Source organism: Typopeltis vanoorti, chromosome 19, assembly GCF_054136105.1.
Source record: "Typopeltis vanoorti isolate ZY-2024b chromosome 19, IOZ_Tvanoo_1.0, whole genome shotgun sequence".
Taxonomy (NCBI): Eukaryota; Metazoa; Arthropoda; class Arachnida; order Uropygi; family Thelyphonidae; genus Typopeltis; species Typopeltis vanoorti.
Genome location: NC_143567.1, coordinates 79141507 through 79167180, shown reverse-complemented (window position 1 = coordinate 79167180; position 25674 = coordinate 79141507). Strand labels below are relative to the sequence as shown.

Below are 25674 nucleotides of genomic sequence, written 5' to 3'. Positions count from 1 at the left end.
TGTTTCACTAACTTACTTATGTACTATAGCAAAGTGACAAATACCTTGGACAGAAGAGATGCATATACAGTGGTGTACTTGGATTTTGCAAGGGCTTTTGATAGGCTACCACATGACAAGCTCTTAATTAAATTGAAAGAGATGGGATTGGATAACAGACTTCTGTGTTGGATCAGGTGGCTGTCAGATTAGGTATCAGAAAGTTGTATATGGGGATGCAGTATCTCGAAAGAGAAAGGTCACCAGTGGTGTTTCACAGGGGTCAGTTTTGGGGCCATTGTTGTTCAATTTGTATGTTAATGATATTGGGTTGGGTTTAACTAGTGATATCCAGCTGTTTGCAGATGATGCAAAACTGGGGAGAGCAATGCACAGTCAGGCTGATGTTAATGCCTTACAAGAGGATTTGAATAGATTGCATGAATGGGCAGGTAAGTGTAACTGTCAGTTAAATGTTGCCAAGTGTAAGGTTTTGTGATTTGGTATGCAATGATGGGATGCCAGGTACACACTTGGTGGGAGTGTGTACTTGGCATGATCTAGGTGTGATGGTGGACAAGGACCTGAAATTCTGGGGCCACATTGCACAAGTTGTGAAGACATCACATCGAATAATGGCAATGATGCGAAGAACCCTGACATGCAGAAATAGAGAGGTTATGATTCCGTTGTATAAGGCCTTGATCAGGCCTCATATGGATTATTGTGCACAGATTTGGTCACCGGGTTTTTATGGTGATGAGGATATGTTGGAAAGGGTGCAGAAAAGATTCACAAATGTAGTCAGTGGTCTTTGGAATGTGGAGTATGAGGACAGATTGAGGGAATGTAAATTGCAGAGCCTCGTGAATAGGAGGAAGATGGGGGGGGGGGATTTGATTGAGACATATAAACTGGTCAGGGATTGTTATCAGGTAGATATGGAAGAGATTTTTCATAGAATTGGAGAGGGAAGTAGAACAAGAGGCCATTGCAGGAAACTGTATAAGGAGGGTGTAAGAAGCAGGTTTTTTGCATGGAGGGTGGTTGGTGAGTGGAATGCATTGCCTGAATGTTTGTGGATTGAATCAGTTTAAGACCCGGTTGGATGAGCATTGTATGCAATAGTGAGTACCTCCCACGATGAGTCTCTGACTCCATGGAGGTCAGGTGTTGATAATAATAATTACCGTGATTATCATGTAATTTGTTGTTTAAAAATATAGTGAGATTTACAAGATAAGTAAAATAGGTATAATATAAAACTACAATGGAACCAGAATTGATATGTAAATTGAAGTAAAAATGTAAGTGTGTATCATTTAGAAGTATTGTTAATAAATGTACCCAATATAAAAAAAGTGAGGAGAAATATTGAGTTTTGGAGATCATGAATACTCATTTTCTCTTTTTGGGAGATGTGCAATACTGGTATTAATACTAAATGATACCAGTATAAATGGTATCATTTAGTTGATAAGGAAAGCAATAAGGCATATTCAGCACTGGAGAATTATTTGATCTGTTTGGTTTTTTTTTGGAAGTTTTTAGAGGATATAATAATTTTAGAGAAGTAGTAAAGCCAACTCTGTAATCTGAATATTTAAATATATGTTTCATGGTTTTATATATATATATATATATATATATATATATATATATATGGGAATTGTAAGACTTTGCTGTGGGAAACATTTATTTTATCTTCCATTATTTTTTAAATATGCACAAAAAGATCTTAGCCAATCAGAACACTACAAGCTCACTGTTTCAGACTATATATGTATATATGCCACTAAACTCTTTCCTCATTTCTGAAGACAACCGTACCCAAAATGATCTTTTTTGCTTAAACTCAATATTTCTTCCCCTTTTTTTTTATATATTGGATCCATTTTTAACATCTCTTCTAAATTATACACACTTATATTTATTTTTACTCTGTTTTTAGGTTTCCTATGTCTTTTTTTTTTTAAAGGCATAGGAGATATAGTAATTTAATTCGGGTTCCATGGTACTTTTGTATTATTCCTATTTTAATTTTAGGTGTTCCTATTTTAATTCTTATCTTGTGAATCTTGCTATCTTTTTAATTTTGGTTTCAATGGTAGTTTTATATTATTCATATTTTATCCTTATCTTGTGAATCTTTTTAATTTTGGGTTCATGGTAGTTTTATATTATTCATATTTAATTATTATCTTGTAAATCTCATATTTTTATTTGTCACTGCCACAGCGGTTTTATTTTTATATAGTTATTATTTCCATATTCTGTGGCACTGTTATAATGCCAAATTACTACCAAGGTAGGCCAACAATATTATTATACTATTATTCTCATTAAATACTTTTCTTCCAGTAATTTAAAGCAACCATAGTCCAAAAACAGTTCATTATTGTAGGGAGCTCCATAATGAAAAACACTTGCTTATCACTTATACTTAAAACGATGGAGTTACATGCACAGGTTCAGAAATACCACTAAATCTTTGTCTGTGATTTTTTTAATTATTTATTTTTTTATTTCTAGGATTCGTGTAAGGGATATAAATGAGGCCTTTAAAGAATTAGGTAGAATGTGTATGGTACATTTAAAAGCAGATAAAGCCCAGACAAAATTGAACATACTTCATCAAGCTGTTGATGTGATCACCAGTCTAGAACAACAAGTTAGAGGTAAGAATTATGAAAATTGGCTGTTTGATATATTGAGAGATACCTCTCATATTCTGTAAAAATACATATGAAACAAACAGTTAAAAGAATCCATTAAACCATTTTATTTTCATATTTATCAGCTTAGTGCATCATCTTCACTAGAAAAACAGTAGTTAGAATTTGAAACACACAACCAAAGCAAAACAGAGCTAAGAAGCTAAGAATTGTAGTGTTATGATCTTAGTTATGACCACTGGATTTGTTTTTGATTTCTTTCATATCTTTGTAGGAGAGTAACTCAGAATTTTAAAATGAGCATATAGTTATTGCATATTTAAGCTTCAAGCAGTTTTCATGGCTTTTTCATAGCAGATTACTTGATGAGTGTTTCAATAATTATTAATAACTTGCAGCAGATCTGTATTTTTATTATTATTATTATTATTCTGAGTGTCTTGGCTAATGTTCTTAGATTGCATCAAATTGCAGAAGGTAACACTGCTACTGATACACTGTCTCTTTTGCATAGTCCTGAAAAACATTGATGTATGGTCACCAATATATATATAGTGACCAATTATAGTCACTCTTGTTAAAATTGGATGTTCTCAATCTTTTCTGAAAAGCTTTACTTGTAAAGCTTTTCGGAATAAAATTTTTTCCAGTGCAATATTTTGACTTTCTTTTACTTACTCCTGTTCATGAGGCTAAGAACATGGTCCACAAAATCCAACTTCCATTTTTATAAAATGGATCAACTCAAAGCCCTCCTGTAATTGCACTTCTGAATGATGGCACTTGATCTAAGTGAATAATAAGAATCATTCATCTCAATTCATTTGATAGTGGGGGGGGGGGGGATAAATTACACTTCTGAATTTGCAGTTGTCCATTCTGGGATCCCATTGATTTTAGATATTATTATTTTTCATGAACACCTTGAATACTATTATGATTCTGTGGTTTGCATTTTAATTTAGATTATTGTCTTAATTAACTAAAATTATATCTGTTATTTATGAAATTTAATTTTAAGTATACTTGCAAGTATGCTTCAAATAAGTAAATGGTCTTCATTCTATAATTGATGTTTTTGATTATTCTTAAAATTTGAGCAGAATAAGGGTGTGTTCATTGTAAATATGTCCACTAGCACAAATAGGTTTTCCTAGGATATGTGGTTTTCAAATGGTTATGTTGTCAAAAAAAAAAAAAAAAAGGTAGTTCATTGTCTTTTTCAAGAGTGAATTTAAAGCTGAAATGTTGACTATTAATATGCTTTAGAAAGAAGGTTCCTTTGTGTGAGCCACATTGCAAAGAATCATTTACGGACGGGAGAGCTGAATTACATAATAAAAATATTTGAAACAAAAGATGCTATTTCATTTTTTTACATACTTACCATTTAACTCCAGTATTATTATTATTACACAGTATCCCCATGGAGTCTGGAGACAGATTGCGGGAGACCCAAAGTAACTAACTATATAACTTAGCCAGCCTGCAGCTTGGTTGGCCGAGTGGTTATTGTATCCACTCTCCAGCCAAAAGGCTGTGTGTTCAGATCGCGCCATGGGTATGGATGTGAAAATACTAGTGGTGGTGGTGGTCGGCGGTAGATGGCGTTGGTGTAGATGATGAAGGTAGTTGCAGTTGGTGAAGTAGTGGAGATGGAGAGTTGTAGAGTAGGTACCCTCCCTCGATGAGTCCAAGGACTCCCTGGAGGTGTTATGTAATAATGATAATAATAAACTATTATACACACAAAAACCTATCATACCTCTCCTTAAACTCATTCACCAGTCTATGCAAAAAATCAGGTCTGCACACCACCTACTAATCACACTCTTACACAGTTTAGTTGATATGTGCAAAAGAAGGGGTATGATGGAAACTTTTAAGATATTAAAGGGATTTTATAAAATCAATGTAAGTGAAATTATTCAATATATAACAAATAGTCAGAGAACTAGGGACCATCCGTGGAAGAGTGTGGTTAGTACGGGTGTGCAGACCAGATTTTTTGTGTGGGGAGTAGTGAGTGAGTGGAATGGATTTCCAGAATTGGTTGTGATTTCCCTGACAGTAAAAGGATTCAAGGAGAGGTATGATATGATTTGTGTGTATGATGGTTGATTTGGGTCTCCTGCAGTGAGTCTCCAGACTCCATGGAAATGTCATAAATACTACTAATAATAATATTTTGTACCCTGACGATGGCAGTTTGACTTTGCTGAAATATTGAAATTAAATTTCTTTAGTTAATATTAGTCTTCATTGTAATCTCCATAAAAAAATAGTCATTAATAGCCATATAAGCCTTACCACTAGACTAAAGATATCACTCTAAACAATAATGTAATCTAAACCTTTTCTTATTTCATATTTGTTCTCTCCACGTAAATTTATCTATCACCTGAAGAAAAATTGAATATTTACTTGCATTATTAATTTTGCTCTTTTCTCAAAATTTTACCAAAAAAATTGTGGAATTTCTGGGATTCATGCCCTATTTTGCCATTCAGGTTTCCAATAACAATCACTTTTCCCTTTTTTTTTTTTTTTTGCATCAGCTGCAATCTCTCATCATCATGGTCAAATTCCAGCTATGTACACTGAGGGGGTGGAAACAGCATATTATAATCGTGCTATATGCAAAGGTTACATCATGATATTCTTCTAAATTTTCATTCATAAATCAATGCAGTCTGGGAAGTTTTTCCTCTTCTGTTGTTCACTCCATAAATAGCTCTTGGATTTGCAGTAATTTATGTGCAGCATTTTTTTTCTCTCTCTCTCTCTCTCTCCTTCTAATCCCATATAACCTCCAAGAGCTGTGTCATTAGAAGCAGTAGTTCCTGCTCCAGGTGTTAATGTTTTAAAAACACCATATCACTGGACTGGATGATGGTGGTGATTGCTTATGTTGAGTATATTCCATTGCTTGTCAGTTTCTATAAATAAATAAAAAGTAAAGAACCATTTGAAAAATGTGTATCTGGAAGAGAACAGGCAGTTATTTTATTCCTTTTTCTATTGTGAAGTTTATTTTAGGATGTTAGCTGCTTAAATGCACTAAAAGTGAATCTAGTGTGTCTTTACATGAAGCTATATAGCAAAACATTATGAGAACAAAGCATGATACTTCATGCTTTGTTCTAGTGTGTTTTGTATTCTGATTTGCTGGCCTAGTTGACCAGGTGAATAGCATACCTGCTCTTCAACCATGAATGTTTGTGCAAGTCTTTAAGTTGGAGACTTTGTCAGCCTACCATCCTGCTTAATTGAGGCATGAAGAGGCTGAAAAAAAATATGGCCTTTATTGCAGAGTTTTTGGATTATCTAATATTAGTTTACCAACAGTACTAATTTAAGATGGTTTTACAAAAATTATATTCTTGGTTTCATTCTTTATCCAAGTGTAAGCAACCAAAGTTTGTGCATGAAGTAACTTCATGACATGGCATCTTGTATATAGAGGCTAATGACTTCACATCTAATGCCTTAGTATTGCATAATACAATGCACTTATCCTTACTAACATGTATAATGCATTATGCATTATGGGAAGGGCCACTACCCAGACCAGTTTTGACTCTTATTGAGGTCTCATCAGTGGGAGCCAGACCCAGACGTGATACCAAGGTTGAAGTAATGCAGAGGTCATATTTCCATATACAAGCAGCCAAAAGGTGTCACACCTTATTATTCAAATACTCTGGATTAGAGATAGATGTTGAAAGTTTTTTCACTTAGTTTAACCATGTGGAAAAACTTTCAACATGGTGCTGGGCATGGCACTAAATGGTTTGTAAATTTCATCACTTAGTGTAATCCCCCCCCCTCTGCTTACTGGAGGCTTAAGAGCAAAGTCCTGATTTTCTTTTTTCCCCTGTTTCTTTCACAATGCAGTTGGATGGAATCTAATGATAATGCTTTAGAAGCCCTCAAAGTCAGCAAGCAAATCATTTTGCTGTGGTGCGTGTTGTGTTTGCACGCGTGTGTGTCTCGAGGTAATCTTCTACAAACAGTCATGAAAAATCAAAGAAAAATAAGTTATATGTGGGGAAAAATGCAAAGCTTTCCATATTCACTGCCAAATAATGTGATTTCAGTTCAAACCTCTCATTACACCTATTCTTCCCACAAGATGGCAACTATCAGTTTTTGATCACTTTGTTTCTAATAACACACACTGTTTGATGTTTTCATCTCAAAAGTGGCATTTGTGCATATTGTTTTCTTTGATATCTTGATTCCAGTCTAAACTAATTTCTTTTTTAATAAAAGTCTCTTTAATTTTTATTGTATTGAATTCCACTGATATATCTCGTTTTCTTTTTTTAATTTCTGTTGCTCTGGATGATTTTTTTTTTCTTTCAACAAATTCTGGTAGATTTCTGGTAAATTCTACCTCCAATTTTCCTACTCTCTCATAGATGTTAATGTTCACAACTCCAGCAAGCTTACTTTTAACAACTGCACTGATCCATCATATAAAGATACTGAGGCAGCTATCACCATAGATCCTGACCACTCTCCAAATCCTCTTGATTTTGTCCTCACTAATAATCCTTCTAAATATACTGTAGATGTTTTCAAGCAATTTTTAGGTCACAGTGCAGTGTTGATTTCTTTTCTCAGGTTCAATAATCACACAGCTGATCTTGACCTTGCATTGTTTAGCATTATAAGAATGCCAGGTGGAGATCTTTGCAACTTCTATTCTTAATTCTTTTAATTGTATTATTATTTTGCTGAAATAGTTCCTGGATACAGAAACATTTTTCTCATTTCACTTTAAATTCTCATTGCTTAGGCTAAGCATTGGTTTTCCAAGAAATGTAACATGACTGTCCATGATAAGGTTCACACATATTGGAATTTACTTTCATCAAAATCTGCAGGGTTACTTTTTTGTCTGTACTAAAAAATAGATGAAACAGGCCAATTCTGGAAGAGCCAAAATCAGAAAGCTTATAATATGTCCAAGTAACAATCTTGCTTTTGGATTATTTACAGCAGCTGTTTCTTTTGTCCAACTCTTGTTCTACTTCTTTTGCATCAATGTTTCTGTTACTTTACTCTAACTCTTGAACCATTCCAAACCCAACATTCACTGTCTATTTTGATTATTTTCAAAAGAAAAAAAAAGAAAGAAAGAAAGAGAGAGAGAGAGAGAAATCTTATCCAGCCTCCATTAGAAAGTCTCCTGATTCTGATGACATTGTTTGGATTATTCTGAAGGCTTATGCTCCAGAGTTGACTCCAGTTGGTGTGTTGCCTTTACATGCAGACACAAACATACACTCCTTTTCCATTGGTATTTATTTTGAAGTTTGAAATTAGCTAATAACCAGTCCTCAAGAAGGGTGACAAATCTTAACCGTCAAATTACCATTCTATTGTTCTGATTTCAATTCTTTCTAATTGTCTTTCCATTGTTTCCATTGATAGTCAACTTTTATGCTACTTGGTAATCACTGAACTGATAAACAGTAGCTAGTGTGGATTTCACAAGGAATTTTCTTACAAATGCCATTTGAAAATGTTTGGAGATATTCAAATGTTTGCTGTCGATAACTTGTAGCCATTGAATCAGGGTTGTCATAAAGGCCCTCGTAATTAAGCTCTAATGTTTTTTGCTATCATGTTGCCCCTCCTCTCTCTCTCTCTATCTCTCTCTCTCTCTCTCCCCCCCCCCCCTCTTTCCATATCATCTTCTCAAATCCAGTTCATAGTTTGGAAGAGTCTTCCTTTATGTTTATGCGACAATTGCCCTTTTCAAATTCTGTCCAGGATGCAAGGAGCTATTCATAAAGACCTCTGTTGAAAGCAAGTTAATCTGACTTCATGTTGATGGCAGGGTTTCTTTACTGGAAATACTCAGTTATGCAAATACTTAATTATGTGTTTTCTACTCAGAAAACATGCATAATTAACAGGCATACCTTCATTTTTTAAATTTAGTGTTAACAAGCTGCTTCTTTCCTCTAAGCCTTATAATGCAGTATTGTGTTTTCTTGATTAGAAGACTAGGATCTTGCATGTAAGGAACCTTTCTATGAGATTTTCATCTGAAAGTGAGTTAGCTATTTTCATGCACAGGTGGCAGGGAATTTAACCCAGAAACTTCCGATTTTCATTCCACAAAATAGACAAACCAGTCAGAGAATACACATAATTAACAGAAATAACAACCATACCAAACTTACCACTCATTGACAGGTTAGTATGTATGCCATAAGTCAGACAACCTGTTTTGCTTAAGCTCACCATTAGCCATCGTACCAGGATTATACGTGTAGATTTTGACCAAAACACAGATGTGAAATGAATTAAAATTGCCAATAAATTATATTCTTGTTTAATCCTTTATCCAAGTATAAGCAAATGAAGTTTGCACATGAAGTAATATATTTAAATATATAAATTATATTATTTAAATTATTACCAAGTGAAAAAACTATCACAACTATCTCTAAGACAGAGCATTTTAATAATGCAATGCATCTTTTTACTACTTGTATATGGAAAATATATGACTTCTGTATTACTTCAACCTTAGTATCTCTTCTAGGTCTGACCTCACTAATAAGACTGAAAAGTCAAAACCAGTCTGGATTGCGGCCATTCCCATAATGCATACCATTATACACATCTGAAAGTATGTGTGCTTTGCATTATGGGATAATAAGGCAATTAATGTGAAGTCATTAAGCTCTATATGTAAGTAGCCTAGTTGTAAGATACCTGCCTCACTTACAAACTTTGATTGCTTACACTGGGATAAAGGATTAAACGAGAATATAATTTTTTGACAAGATTAATATAAATTATAACCAAGTGAAAAAACTTTATACAGATGTGAAATGCAAGTTAGTGTTGAAATAACTTTGACACAAAGTGTAAAGTTATGGATATATTTCATCTGTTATAACTGTTGGTAATTTATAAAAAAAAAAAAAAATTAATTATTCATGATTAAATTAATTTTTTATTGCCTCATCATTCACGGCAACCAGTTAATGTTATAAGCTTAATATTGATATTTCTGAATATTTCAGTCTTCATTAAGTTTATTAAGACTGAACTATTCAGAAACATCAATGTTTATAATCACAGTTTATACCACTCTTGTACAGTTTTGTCCTTTTATTGTTGGGGAGGATACTCTCCATATGAAATCATAGGACTTTTTCAGCTGAAGGTGTATTAGACAATCTCATATGGAGTGAAGTTTTCTTCCTGCAAAGCAGGAGTTAACAGATTTGCAAAGCAGATCTGTTAACATACCCAAGTTCCTTATCATATACTCTCCTACAGAGAGTATATGATAAGGAACTTGGGTATATAATGGGCATGCCTAAAGTGGCCTGAGTTTAGAGTATTAATTATGTGTAGTCTGAGGAACTAGGAAACCAGATCCTAGTGGAGCACTTCAAAAGATGGAACTTACCCCTGACCATCTGAAGTATTATCTGACCGACCATTTGAGGCAGGTGAGAATGTTTGCACTGCTCTTGGATTTTGTGATAAATTTTCAACATATCAATTTTTAATGATTTTTTTCTTATATCAGTTTGGTGACAACTTGCAATTTTATGAAAGGGATAAGGAGTCATTCTACTTGTATACCTATTTCTTATATTTTAGTTTTGCTTATTTTATTTTTTGCAGGCTAAAGTATAACTTTCTTTCTTTATTTCTTTTCCTGGTCTGTTTGCTTGAACTTTAGAAAGGAATCTTAATCCTAAGGCTGCATGTTTAAAGCGGCGAGAAGAAGAAAAGAATGAAGAAGGTCCAAAGTTAGGAGCACATGCCATTCCTCATCCTCCATCTTTGGATTCTCTTACTCATCAGCGATTAGCTCCATCCTTACCGGTAAGTATGTTTTTAGATTTTAGTTAATTAAATCCCACATTCTGAATTTTTGTGTATAGCATTGAAATATGTTTGATGAGAATCTTAGGAATAGAAGAATATAGAAGAATCTATATTCTTCTATTCCTCTGTATTTTACCTAAGCATAAGCAAACAAATATTTGCATATGAAGCATCTTCATAACTTACTGCTTGTTTATTAGAACAGCTGATCTCACCCAAGTTGCTGTTTGCATTCATTCAATAATGCATAGCATACTCTTTCCCTAGGAAAGGTATAATGTTAAGCATTTGTGGAGGCTCTTTCGTGGGTGCTAGATCCATGAGCATACTGAGAGTAGTGTAGATAGCAGCAGTCATATTTCTCAGAATGTAGCGAAATGTGTATTTGTGTTATTACTATATATATTACTTCAAATTTAAGATGGTTCTAGAAATTTTTTTTTCCTTGGTTGGAAAATATGTCATACTTGAGAGGAAAAAAAAAATAATAATAATTAAATGTTTTTTTCATGGCTGCTTAGCAACAAAGAGTGAACCATAGTTGAATATTGTATAATTAAGTTAAACATATTATTATAGGTTAATTTCTATTGTCGTTTCATTCTGCATAATATGCTTAGTTGAAAGAGTTGGTTGGAAATAATGTTGTGAAGGGGTTTTTTTTTTGCAAGATAACCTAAAAATATGAAAATAAAAACATATTTTTGTGTAATTATTTTTACAGCTTCCTGTTTATTCCTGTAATATTCAATGTAGCATATTACAGGAATATGTAATATGCTACATCTCAATGGAAAATGAGAGCACAACACCATATATTAAATTTCTTGCAGAATTCAAACCCTGAAAACAGTGGCAACAAAGCACTGGAATGACTTATGGAAGGCTTTTTTAATTCTGTTCAAAGTTTTCATCACATCTCTTTAAATGATGTCCATGTCATCAAAATGCAGCCTTTCACTGTTTTTTTTTGGGGGGGGGGGCATGGTCTTTCAGGTATGTAGGATGTAAGTATCAGTTGTTTTTGTTTTTTGTTTTTTTTTTCACTTGCTGTAAACTCTCAAATGATGAATGTTTTGTGGCTTGGAGCAGTATCATGCAAAAGAGGAACCAACTTTTTTATGAAACCGAGGCAACATGCAATTGATTCTCTGTAGTAAACATTTCAAAATATCTAAATATATTAGGCAGTTTGGCCATTTTGATTGAACTCTTTGCATGCATATTTCCTTTGCTTGTTATAAGAAGTGACCAACAGTTTTGATTTTTGACCTTTCTTTTCAAACTCCCCACTCTTTCCTCTCTCTCTTTTAAGAGAGAGTGTTTCTCAACTTTCTTCCATTCCTCACTTTGTCATTTAGTTTTGAGGTCATACTAAAAACATAAAATTTCATCATCTGTAGTGATTGAATTCCTGAATTTGGGTCTCCTTCATCAGCTTCATTGCATTATGTATAGTGTTCAGTTTACTCTTCCTTCATTTTCACAGATCTTGGGTAATTACTTGATAGATTGTTTCCTTAATAATGCATAAATCTTCTGAAATTCTTCTGAATATTGCACATTGGCCATTGGTTATAATTTCCCCAATTTTTTCTATAATCCTGCTGTGCAAACTGTTTTTGATGACACAGGATGTTCGTTTTCTAGTGATTCTCTGCCATGGTGGAAACATTTGTGCCACCCAAAAATACATTTTCATGATAACAAGTTTTGATAGCACTTGTGACATAGTAGTGATTATTAGAAACATGTAGGCACAATAATTAATAATAAGAATTTATTACTACAAATATTTCAGCCTGAAACTGGCAAGCCATTATTAGTGAACACAAGCACATTTACAAGGTGTTGCACGAACAATGGAATGGTATTCCTTTAAATTTACATTAGCATTTGAGTTTATGCAGGAAACTACTGCAATTGCTTAGCAACTTTCCCAGTTTTTTTCTCTATGTATTTATATGCCATACAAGGTGAGATATATGTATTTTTAACTTACCACTCAAAAGATTAAAATGATATAATATGGACATCCACTAAATGGCACCATTAGTAAGAGTTTTAAGATATTTTCCAATATCTTAAAATTGGAAAACAACAATAAATCATAACGATTTATTGTTGTTTTGTTTTTGCTTTGAATGAAATGCTAACATTCATTCTGCAATCGATATATATTTTTCTTTCATGAAAAAACTGTTCCCCATCCCCATCCAAAACAAATAAACCAATGACTGAATGCATCATTGATGGATATAATGTATTTAATTCAGTAAGATGACCAATACATCTACCATTCAAGGTACAGCAATAAAGTACTTCCACAGGTCGGCTTCTAGATAATACATAGAACCGAACCTGATTATAACACATCAGGAGGCTTTCTGATCACCTAGCAAATAATCCTTCTACCACTTATGCTGCCAGATGATCTGGAGGAAGTCAGAGTAGGGAGGTGTGCACTGTGAAAGCCGTGCATTTGCAGGAGGCGTATTTTCTATATGGAAGACATGTTTACAAATATTCCATCTTCACACTGTATTCTGCATTTGCGTGATTACCTTTCTGATTTCACTATTAATGAGAGATGGAATTTAAAAAATATAGTCACACTGCTGATGAGAAAAAAATTTTCCAAAAAAAATAACAAAAAATCAAATATTAATCAAAAATACAACCAAAAAAATAATAAACAAAAATATAACAAAAAAAATAGGAATTTAAACTGGAGAGAGTGTATTAAATGCTTCAAAAGGGAGTGCCTATTAGATGATGAGAACACAGCAGATGTTAGTAGAGTGAACAGTATTGCTGGTAAGATGGAAAATGTTGGAATTATGTTGAACATGCGGTCATAGAAATAGACAGGAACAAAATGGGCATAAATAAAGAAATAGCAGGCTTGAGTGTTATCACAGGACAAAGCACGAGATTGAAAAATTGCAGAAACACCAAGAGATTAGCAGGCCCAGAAAAGAAAGAACCAAGTGAACAAACAAGTTAAGGAGAAAATTTGTATTGAGACTCAGTCATCAGGATGGTACTTAATGAAAGCGTGACAAAATCGTGTTTCAGTGGTGCAAAAATTCAGATATTAGTCACACCATTTGGATGCAAAAAGATAAGTTGAAGGAAATGATTCTTGGTTGGCTCAAATGATTTAAGAGGCGAGAAATATTCTATGAGGGAGAATGTAAAGGAGTTAGAAGAGGCAAAACTGAAGAGTGAGAAGGTGAAGGTTTTTAGTCTTCTGCCACAATATGATAGAGGTGAACTGAGAAGGGTGTTGGTAGCTAATGAATCAATACATATGTTGTGCAGAAGAAATGATGTAGGATTTGTAGATCTGTGGTCTGTGTTTGATGGAAAGAAGGATTTGTATAATGCTGATGGACTCCCTCTAAATGGTTTTGGTGTTAGGTGTCTAGAGAGAGAGAGCTTTGTTCAACAAGCATGCTGAAACACAAATTCAAGAAAACTTAAGCAATTTGGGTGAAAGCATGTGAATTTGTGTGAAGACACCCATGAAGTGGGTATATGTGAGAATGACCAAGTGCGGAATCTAGTCTCTCAAGCAGAAATATTGAATAGGGTAATCAATTCAGGAAGTAAAGGTAGGTGGGGGTCTAAAGGGATGTTGCAGTTTTTATGTACTAATGCCAGAAGTATCAGGAACAAGAGGGGGGAGGTTATGGCATTGGTTAGTGCAACCCCCCTAAAAGTTATAAGAATTAGTGAGATGTGGCTAACAGCAGATGATGATGATGTAGTATTTTCAGGGAAAATAAGATAAAATAAGATGGGAGAAGGGTACTGCTGATGATAGCAGATGAATTGCAGCCAAAAAGAATACAAGATAGGCAGGTGGGTGGCTGTTTATTTGAACAAGTCTAGTGTGAGATCAAGTCCAGTAAGACAAAATATACAGTTGGTTATTGCTATAGGCCAGGGAGTTCCAGGGATGATCTGGAAGATATGTATTCAGCAAGTTAGTACAATGAATACAGGTCAAGTGATTATTATGGGGAACTTCAACTATGGAGATCCAGACTGGAAGGAAGGAAGTTTGCATGACAGGAAGGAAATGGAATTTATACACCTACGGAGAGATAATTTCTTGAGGCAGCATGTGATGGAGGAGACTAGGAGTGTGAGAGTATTGAACCTGGTCATAAGATCAGAAAAGCCATCCATAACCAAGGTGGCTTCTGATTGGTGAAAGTGATTATAAAGATTGTAAAACACGAGGAATATTCTGTCTAGAAGGGGTGTATGTGTAACTACAAGGCAGATGATTGTGACAAGTTTAGGAGGAAGCTTAAATCTGGATGTTAGTAATGCAATGGAGATAGTTAAAAGTCATCTAGAGGAAGCAATATTAAATTGTATACCTAAGATAAGGAGGGTTTGTTAGGTATGAGTTAAATAGATGAGTGATATCATTAAACATGAGCAGAAGAAGAATAAAATGCTGTGGAGGGTATATAAGGGGAAAGGTGACTAGCAAACTCAAGAACAGCACAAAACTCAGGCAAGAAACGTGACCAGCATGGCAAGGAAGGCAAAATCAGATTATGTGAAGAATCTAGCCACTGAGGCTAAAGGAAATCCCAAAGAGTTCTTTTGTTATGTAGCAAATAAGAGGAAGAATGACTATGGAAGATTAACCTTAATGAGTAATGATGGTCATAAGGAGATAGAAGCAGATAAAATAGTTGAGTTACTGAGTGACCACTTTGCAAGGATATATCATCCTAGTGAGGGTACTGCTTTAACATGCGTGACAGATACTAATGTGGGAACAGAGGTGGATGAATTGGAGGTTCTTGGGATATTGCAGAATCTCAATGCAAATACAGCTGTGGGATTAGATGGGATATCAGCTCGGGTTTTGTGAGAATGTGAGAGTGCTGGCAATGCATCTGACTACACTCTTTAATTTAAGTCTCAACTCTAGTAGAGTTCCAAAGGAGTTAGAAGAGGGCAAAATAATTCCCTTGCATAAGGGATGTTCTAAGACTGCAGTAGCAAATTATCGACCAATTGGTATCTCAGGTGTTTAGGTAAAAGTACTGGAAAAATTGGTCAAAAAGAGAATTCAAGAATGGGTGGATAAGAATATGATACTGTATGAGGGGCAGCATTGCTTTGTGAAGGGTCAGTCATGCCTTGGTAATTTACTAAACTTTTTACAATAGAGTAACAGCTGAGTTGGACAAAGGAAATGGCTACACGATAATTTTCTGGATTTTGCAAAGGCATTTGACAGAATACCACATGAAATACTGTTTACACAAATTAGAACAAATGGGATGGATATGACACTGGTTATGTGGATAAGAAGGTGGCTGCCAGACAGATATCAAAAAGCAGCATATGGAAGGTGCCACAAGGTTCATGGCTGGGACCACTGCTGTTTAATTTGTACATAAATGATATAGGAAATAACCTGAAAGGAAATATTCAATTGTTTGCTGGTGATGCAAAATTAGGTAGAGTAATACTGAATCACAGTGATGTGGAGAGTTGACATTGTTAGCATCCAGGAATGTGTTAGCAGAGCTAATCTCAGGTAGTATGGTCACTTGAATAGAATGGGAGAGGAAAGATTAGCAAATCAAATGTTCTTTGCCAGGTTAGCAGGAAAAAGACTCAGAGGAAGACCAAGATATAGGTGGATTGATACAGTAAAATGTGCTGCCTTAGAAGATAAGAATATAAGATCTGATAATGTTGGAGTCTTGACAAGTAATAGATTGATTTGGAGGAAAATTGTAGATATTCCGTTAGTAATTATGTAAATTTTTCATGTAGTATTATCACATCCTGTACACCCCTGTACATGTCAGGAATTTGATGATGATGTGGAGAGCTTGCAGGATGATTTAAATAGGTTGTCAGTATGGGCAAAAGTTAATGAGTATCAGTTTAATGTGGAGAAATGTAAAGTTATGCATTTTGGAATAAATTGATTACAAGCTGTGTACCACATTGATGGAACTGTACTCCAGGAAATAGATGAAGCTAGAGATTTAGCAGTGGTGGTAGACAGAGAGTTAAAGTTTAGCAAACATATATTATTACGGTAGCACATAAGATTACTTGGCTATTGAAGAACACATTAGGGGATAAGGAAGTTGTTATTCCTCTTTATAAGGCCTTGATACTTCTGCATATGGATTACTGTCTGTCTCCTGGATTTCTTGGGGATGAGGAATTGGTGCAGAAGATTTGGACGCGAGCAACAAAGATGGTGAGTTGACTGTGGGAATATTCTCTGTGAGGATAGATTGAGGGTGTGGGGATTGCAGAAGTTGGTAAATAAGAGAAAAAGAGAGGATATGATAGAAACTTTTAAGTTACTTAAAGGGTTTTGTAGGATTCATGCAGGAAAAATGTTTCAGCGCTTGGCTAGAATAAGGAGTCATTCCTGAAAGTTGAATAAAGGTGTGGTTTGTAGGGGTGTGAGGACTAGATTTTTTGCTTGGAGAGTTGTGAATGAGTGGAATGGGTTGCCAGAGTTAGTTGTGAGTGCTTTGTTTGTTCAAAGTTTAATGGGTTCAAGGAGAGGTATGATAGATTGTGCAGATAGTTTGGGTTTCCTGCAATGAGTCTTTGGACTCCGTGGAGGTGCCAGTACAATAATAATAATAATAATAATAATTACACCACCTATTGGGTTTGGGCGTTCTTGGCATTAGGCTGAATGTCTGTTGATGAGGGTTTCCCATATGAAAAGCAGTTTGATACAACCATATCTGTTTAGGTTGGGGTAGTTGGTAAGAGCTGCTGCATATTCGAGGAAAAGCCTCTCAAATTTAAATTTGCTTCAGTGGAGTAAAGTGGCTTTTTTTTCCAATGGATCCTGTACTGGGTATCCATGGCATGATCTAATAATTCTGAGCAGCCATAGTGGTGGAAATGGATATAATCCTGATGCTTTGATATACGGATGTTGGCTGTCCTGTCTCTGTTTAGCCAAAGTATGAACAGGTGCAGCTGCAGGGTATGTGATATACTCAAGGTAAATCCAGTGTCTGTATCTGCTCTCTGGGAGAGCCAATAAAGGTTGCTAGTTTCCTGTGGTCTTTAAGTGGTCTCCAGATTGTGCTTTTCTTTCTTATACCTTTTCATTTGGTACTTTTATGGGCATTGTTCTGTCAAACTAGTCACCTTCATTTATTCTGTTTTCCCTAAGCATATAAAAATATGGTCAGTCATTCATCAACATCCATACACAGTTTAGCTTCATACTTGCCAGATGAATTTCTTGTTCTCTGCCTCCTACTCTTTCATTCAGCTTGCCTCTGTTTTCTAGAACACTTCATTTTTGTTTTTTGCAAGACTAGAGTTCCCAGCTGTTCATAAAATACATCAAGAGGTTTTCCATAACCATTTGCTCACATACTCACTCTTGCATTATAGGTTTTGTAACTTCTTGTGCAGAATGTTTTATATATATAGGCAATAATGATCAAGGAAAAGAAAGGAAGGAGTAGCAATAGCATTCAGCACCAAACATGCAGATAAACTTAATTGGAAGGCAATTTCAAATAGCTTTATGTGAGCAAACTTCAAAATGAAGAAATAGACAGCGAAACTTATTTGTGCCTATGTTATCATGTTATCACATAAGGTCTCCACTTCTAAGGAAGAAGTGGAGGAATTTTTTTGAATCATTAGAGAAGGTAGCTGACAAAGAAAACATAGACACAGGTCCTTATTGAGATCTACAGCAGAGTTGGAAATGAATCCCACTATGCATATAAAAAAAGTTTTAGAAAATTTTGGCAGAAGGGCTGATACATAAAGATATATACACAAGTTCATATGGAGAGAAGACACAAGAAAGAAGAAAAGTGATCATCACTTATTTGTAAGTAAGATAGAAATGAATATCACTTTGAAAAGAACAGTGTGTAAAAAAAGTTTTGAAAAGAATTAAAATTAGCAACTTTTACAGGTAAACTGCACAAACATTATTGAAGAATAAATAAAACATTCAGAAAGAAAGAGCCAAACCTCGGAGTCTCAGTGACAAACTCTGAAGAGAACATTGAATGAATCAGCTAGAGTGGGATGTGGAGAAGTTGTCTGCAAGAATAGAAAAATAAGCACACCTGGTGGACACAAGATGCTTAAGAAGCAGTCCTGGAAAAGAAGAAAGCATATGTGTAAAAGTAGCTAAACAAAAGTCATGGAAAAGCATTGAAGAACAGAAAATAAATATCATGAAAGTAGCAAAATGTACTGAAAGCTATTAAAATAGCTAAGAAATGGAGAAAAGGGTACAGCAATCCCTCGATTAGTTCGCCTAATGCATGACAAGCTTAGGAGTTTGATTGGTTCAGTGCCATGGCATGTACAACTGCAAGGACTAGAAGTCGATAGTGCATGGGAGGTAGTTAAGAAGTGTTTGCATGAAGCAATGACTGACTGTATACCTAGAGTTCAAATAATAAATCAACTAGGGGTTAAATGGATGAATAACACCATTAAGCTTGAGCTGCAAAAAAAGAAACAACTATGGAGGGAATTTAAGGAGAAAGGTGACCGGCAGGCACACGAACGGTATAAAGTGCAGGCCAGAAGGGTAACGAGTGTAATGAGTGTGGTAAGAAAAGCAAAAAAGGATTATTGGTAAGAAAAGCAAGAAAGAACATTGGCCATGCAGGCTAAAGAGAATCCTAAACAGTTTTTCAGATATGTAGCAAATAAAAGGGAAAATGTACATGGCAGAATGATTTTAAAGAATGCCGATGGTTGGGAGGTAACTGAATCAGTTGATATAGTTGAGTTACTGAGTGAGCACTTTGCAAGAATATATCATCCAGGTGGTGACATTGCAGAAACGAATGTACCGGTAGATTATATGGGAATTGTGGTGAATGAAGTGGAGGTGAGTAGTCTATTGCATAACCTCAATGTCAATACATCTGTGGGATTGGATGGTATACCCACTCGTGTTGTACGAGAAGCAGCTAAAGAATTGTCAGTACCCTTGACCATTTTGTTTAATTTGAGTCTCGGGTCTGGGTTAGTCCCGAGGGGGTGGAAAGAGGGGAAAATAGTTCCACTGCATAAAGGTGGTTCCAAGACTGCTGTTGTAAATTACCGACCGATTAGCATATCCGGAATCATTGTCAAGGTCTTAGAGAAATTAGTCAAGAAAAGAATACAGGATTGGATAGATGAAAATGGGATATTGTATGGGGAACAACATGGTTGTGAAGGGTAGATCATGCCTCAGTAACTTGCTCACATTTTATAACACAGTGACGGCTGAACTGGATAGGGGTAATGGGTTTACAGTAATACTACTGGACCTTGTCAAGGCTTTCGATAGGATACCACATAGAACCCTAATCAGTAAACTGGAGCAGATAGGGATAGATATAGGGTTGGTGAGATGGATAGGAGGGTGGTTGAAGGAGAGATACCAGAGAGTGGTTTATTCAGGAGCAGAGTCAAAAAGACGGCTTGTGACTAGTGGAGTGCCACAGGGCTCTGTTCTTGGACCACTGCTTTTCAATTTGTTCATCAATGATATAGGAAAGGATTTGAGAGGAAGTGTTCACTTGTTTGCTGATGATGCAAAGTTGGGTAGAGCAATTATGAGTGCACAGGATGTCAAAATTTTACAGGATGATTTGGATAGTTTGGAGGACTGGGCTAGGAAAAATGGATGTCAATTTAATGTGCCAAAGTGTAAGGTTATGCACTTTGGGGTGAAAAGAATAGCAGCAGTATATCGCATTGGTGGAACCGTACTGCAGAAGATTGATGAGGCCAGGGATTTGGGAGTGTGGGGGATAGGGAATTGAAGTTTAGGGGGCACATTGCAAAAGTGACTAAAACAGCTCACCAAATCACTTGGCTTCTGAAAAATACTTTAACATGCAGAGAGAAGCAAGTTGTTGTTCCTCTGTATCGAGCCTTGATAAGACCCCATCTGGACTTCTGTGCCCAGTTATGGGCACCAGGGTTTCTTCGTGATGGGGAGGAAGTGGAGAGGATCCAGAGACGAGTGACCAAGATGTTAGCAGGTCTGTGGAATGAACCTTATGAGAATAGGTTGAAGATTTGTGGGTTGCAGAAATTGGTCGATAGGCGAAGGAGGAGTGATATGATTGAAACATTCAGATTACTGAAGGGTTTCTATAAGATTGATCCAGAAGATATTTTTGAAAATATGACTGGTGGTAGGAGGACTAGGGACCATGAATGGAAGCTGGGCAAGAGCGTGGTTGACAAAGGTGTTAGAGCTAGGTTTTTTACTTGGAGAGTGGTGAATGAGTGGAATAAGCTTCCAGAGTCTGTTGTGGGTGCTACGACTGTGAATGAGTTCAAGGCAAGGTATGATAGATACTGTGTGAATGTCGAATAGTTGTTCTTGACATGATGTTAGGGCCTCCCTCGACGAGTCTGTCGACTCCTTGGAGTTGCCCGGAACAATAATAATAATAATAATAAATCTAGATATGGTATCTTATTAGGAACAATAGAAAAATCATGTCCTTTTGACAGGATGAGGATTTCATTATCAGTTCGAGGACATCCGGATATAATGTCAATCCAATTATCTGGAGTTATGAAGGGCTTGAATTATTTAGACGACAGAGCTTCATATTTTCGGTTTAGATGTTGACTTAGTTTATTATATGCTCGTTGAGTAGAACGTTTAGCCACATTTAGAACTATGTGTGAAAAATGCGGATCCAAGTTTGTGGAAATATAGGTGCGAAGATCAGAAATATGATGACTGAGAATAGCAAGATCACATTTAGCAGCTTTAAGTTGGTTACAGATTAACGATAAACTGGTGTTCCGGTAAATATTATGAGCTCCAGGAGATTTTATTGTTTCTTTAATCTTAGTGAAATTGGGAATAATCTTGTTGTTGCAGAATTTTTTTAAAAAGTTTAGTTATGGACTCAGCAAATTACAGAAGAAAACTTTCTCTTTTACTTCGAGATCGCTCTACATATCAAGAACTTGATTATAATCCAACCAACAGACAACTAAAGAAATTAAATTCTCTCTTAGATGAAGTCATCAGTTTAGATAGAGACACAATTGAAAGTCTTAAAACTCATTTTGCAAGACCTCCTAGATTTTATGGTCTTCCTAAAATACATAAGATTGACTTTCCTATTTGTCTAATAGTAGATTGTATTGATTCTCCTACTTACCGTATAGCCAAATATCTAGCTAAATTATTGAAATCTCACATAGGCAACTCTAGTTCCTTTCTAAAAAACTCCTCAGATTTCTTAGAAAAATTAAACAATGTCTCATTGCAACCTACAGATCTTATGGTGAGCTTTGATATAGAATCTTTATATACAAATGTACCTCTCAAGGAGACTTTAAAAATGCTTGCTGACATCTTTCTAGACGACATTATAAAATTATTCGATTTCGTAATACACTCTGGATATTTCTTATGTCAAAACAAATTTTACAGCCAAGTAGAAAGAACAGCCATGGGAAGTCCTCTCTCTCTCCTGCTTTAGCCAACTTTTATTTAAAACATCTAGAAAAAGTCATCTTCTCATCTATTTTCTTTCAATCATCCTTTTGGGTGAGATATATAGATGACATCTTTACTGTATGGCCACACAACAAAGACTCCTTACCTTCTTTTTTAAACAGTATCAATTCCTTACATCATCGTATAAAGTTTACTATGGAAATGGAAGAAAACAACTAGTTATCTTTTTTAAACGTTCTCCTCATCTGGTCACCTTCAAATACTCTTACAACTACAGTTTACAGGAAACCAACGTTCATAGGTCGTTATATTCTTAAAGAATCAGCCCATCATCCTTGTCAAAAAACAGGAATCGTAAAATGTCTTATCAGAAGAGCCAAAACTAATTGTTCTACTCTGATAAGGCATTTTATGATTCCTGTTTTTTGACAAGGATGATGGGCTGATGTTGAAGATATTGAGTACTCTTTTCGGAAAAGCCATTGAGTTTCATGTGTTGTTACAGAAAGAACTTTCTACTATCCAACAACACATGAAACTCAATGGCTTTTCCGAAAAGAGTACTCAACATCTTCTCGATTCTTATAATCCACCACAAACAACGAAGATTCAATACGTCGAGTTCCAATTCCTTACATCTCTGGGATTTCAGAACCTATCGCAAGAATTTTGAAGAAATATGAGTTAACAGCTACGTATTCACCTATTAACAAATTATCTTCCCATTTTCCTTCTCCTAAAGACAAACGCTCAACTATATATCTTCCTGGAGTTTATCAAATTCCCTGCAACTGTGATCTCTCCTATTTTGGACAAACTGGATGTTCTCTTGAAAAAAGAATCCAAGAACATCAGTCCTCCATTCATCACAACAAACCTGAAAAATCTGGATTGGCTCAGCACGGGATTGAAACTTACCACAACGTCCTTTGGTGAAAAACTCGCCTCTTACATAGATCCCGTTATAAATTTGAACGTTTATTCAAAGAAAGTGTAGAGGCCTTACTCCATCGTCCTAACCTGAATCGGAATGACTGTATATCTATATCAAAAATCTAGGAAAGTCTAATCAGGATAACTCATTAATTCATATTAATTTTATGTTATTTAATATTATTAATTAATATCTTTATTTCAATCATGTCTCTGCTTAAAAATATTCCCTTTAATACTTAGTGATGTAACATCATGCGGCTTGTTCTATTTTTAAATGATCTATTGTTAGTATTCCACCTTGTATTTTTTTAAAACTGTTCTTGTAGTGCCACTGAAGATGGTCTGCTGTTTCCAGACCAAAATATTTGTTTAATTAAATATCTTTCTTGTGTTTCAGTGCATATATTATTCAGTCTTTATATCACAAATATCCTTAAAACATCAGTTATTCTAGATGTCTTCAGTAATTACTTTGAAAGACTGTTTAATGAACAAGCAGTAACAGAACAGTGGTAGGAAATATTCAAGAGGAATGCAATACTTGAGGTTAAAAAAGCTATCAAAAGCCAGAAATGTGGAAAGGCAGATGGAGTAGATGATATCTGACCAGAAATGCTTAAATGTGGAGGTATAAAAGTTTTGCACAATTTAGAAAACCTGATCGAATTTCAGATGATATGCCCTCATAATTCTCATAATTCTCATCTGCTAAAAGGGGAATAACACTGAATGTGAAAAGAGGGATTTCTGAAAAGAAATTCCCCATTACAGAGGGATTTCTCGACTAAGTGTTCCAGTTAAAATTTATACAAGCATACTCAAGAAGCAGCTAAGAGAAACTTGGAGAAGAAAAAGATAAGTTCTGGCCTAATAGAGGTTTTAGTTGAGAAATCGTGGGAATATAACAAGAACCTGTACTTAAGTTTTGTAGATCTGGAAAGGGCATACAACAAAGTGCTGAGAGAAAAGCTTTTCAGAAGGCTGTGAAGAGATAGCATTAGTGGCAGAATCATGTTAAAAATGAAGACATTAGGAAGGAACTTGACATTCTTTACATTCAAAAATGTTTGAGCAGGAGTGGTCTAAAGTGGTGTTGTCAGTTAAATAGATTGGGAGAAAATCAGGTTTAGCAAAACTGGTGTTTGATGCCAAGATGGCAGGAAAATTATCCCCAAAGAAGACCAAGGTCTAGGTGGATTGATTCAATCAGAAGTGCCCCAGAAAACCAAAATATTAGATATGACAACATTCGAGTGCTGAGAAGTAATAGACTAATTTAGAGGAATATTGTTGATAAGAGATTCATAATAATGTATACTTAATCATATAGTACTGCCATAGTGTTCTATACATTCCTTGAGGGTAGGTACCTATCAGGAAATTGATGATGATTGATTATATATATATATAGCCTTAAATTTGATTATAAGCAATTGAATAGTCGAAACATAATTCCTATTGCAGTTGCTCTGTGATTAGGTGGTAGACATTTTCATCACTCAGTGAGAGAGACCACCATCCTATTTATTAGAGGCCTGAAGTGGAGTGAGAAATGGTTTCATTTGGCTTCAGAGCAGGAGAACTGAATTATCTAACCTTAACTCACTCACAATACTACATGTATAGTAGGTTTGCAACCCCTTTTGGATGGAATTTATTATTATTATTACAGCCATACCTCGATTAACGAAAAGGATGCGTTCCACAAAATTACTTTGTTAAGCGAAACTTCATTCTCAGATTTAAAAATACTATGGCCATAATAGGGGATATGTTTGTACATAAAGAAAATGAAAGGTGCTTTTTTTTGAAAAAAGAAAAGCTTTATTAAATAAAAAGTCAATATTACATGCCTAACAAAGATAAAATCATGACAATTTTAAAATACGAATCTAAAGTTGATTGTTTATGCTTTTTTTCTCTTTCATTTAACAATTGCCTATACGGATTTATTGCATTTAATACTGATTGCTTAATAATAACACTTCTTCCTAAATCAGGATCATTTTAACTGAAAAAATTTAAAACGTTTTCAATATCATTCAAGCATCTTTTTAAATCTTTAGTTGCTAACACTTTTTCAGTAGGAACTTCTTTAATTTCGTCTTCATTTTCTTTGGCTTCATTGCTAACAAGTTTTTCTAAATCTTCCACTGAAAAACCATCATCTTCTGCATTTAATAAATTTCTTACATCCTCTTTGTCGACATTTTGAAAACCTATTGATTGAGCCATCTGGATAACTTCATTTCTAATTTCTTGAATGTTATTTTCTTCTAATTCTTCTTCTATCTGGCCGTAATTTGTGTCAAACTCCATTTAAGCATTTCTGAGTGACTTCTTTCCAAGAACTATTAATGTTTTCAATTGTGTCTTTAATGGTGTTGTTTTTCCAAAAAGTTTTAATTGACATTTGCTCTTTATCTTCTAGTTCAATTAACAAATAATAAGATAATACAGATAATAAGCTTTAAATGTTGTGATCTATCGGTTGAATCAGGGAAGTTGTGTTTGCTGGAAGAAAGCAATTCTGACAGGAATGCATGTGTCTAATGTACTATTAAGATCAGTAGGATGTCCTGGAGTGTTGTCCAACAACAAAAGCTTTTTCTTCAAAATTATTTCTTTGCAATACTGTTTCACTTCTGGACAAAAATGGTTAACAAACCAATCAGTAAATAACTCCTTGGTAATCCATGCATTTCTATTAGCTTT

General features: G+C 35.0%; 1 protein-coding gene across 3 annotated transcripts in view; it reads left to right on the top strand.

The window, feature by feature from the left end:
- LOC150096281 (transcription factor 12-like) overlaps positions 1–25674 on the top strand; it is a 620086-nt gene that overhangs the window by 534038 nt on the left and 60374 nt on the right. For all 3 annotated transcript variants that reach the window (XR_016549910.1, XM_090408842.1, XM_090408843.1), the window contains 2 exons: positions 2512–2657; positions 10378–10523. Coding sequence is in view for 2 of the 3 variants with exons in the window: in XM_090408842.1 (XP_090264968.1) it covers positions 2512–2657; positions 10378–10523 (292 nt within the window). In the remaining variant the exon portion in view is untranslated. The remainder of the gene's footprint in view (positions 1–2511; positions 2658–10377; positions 10524–25674) is intronic.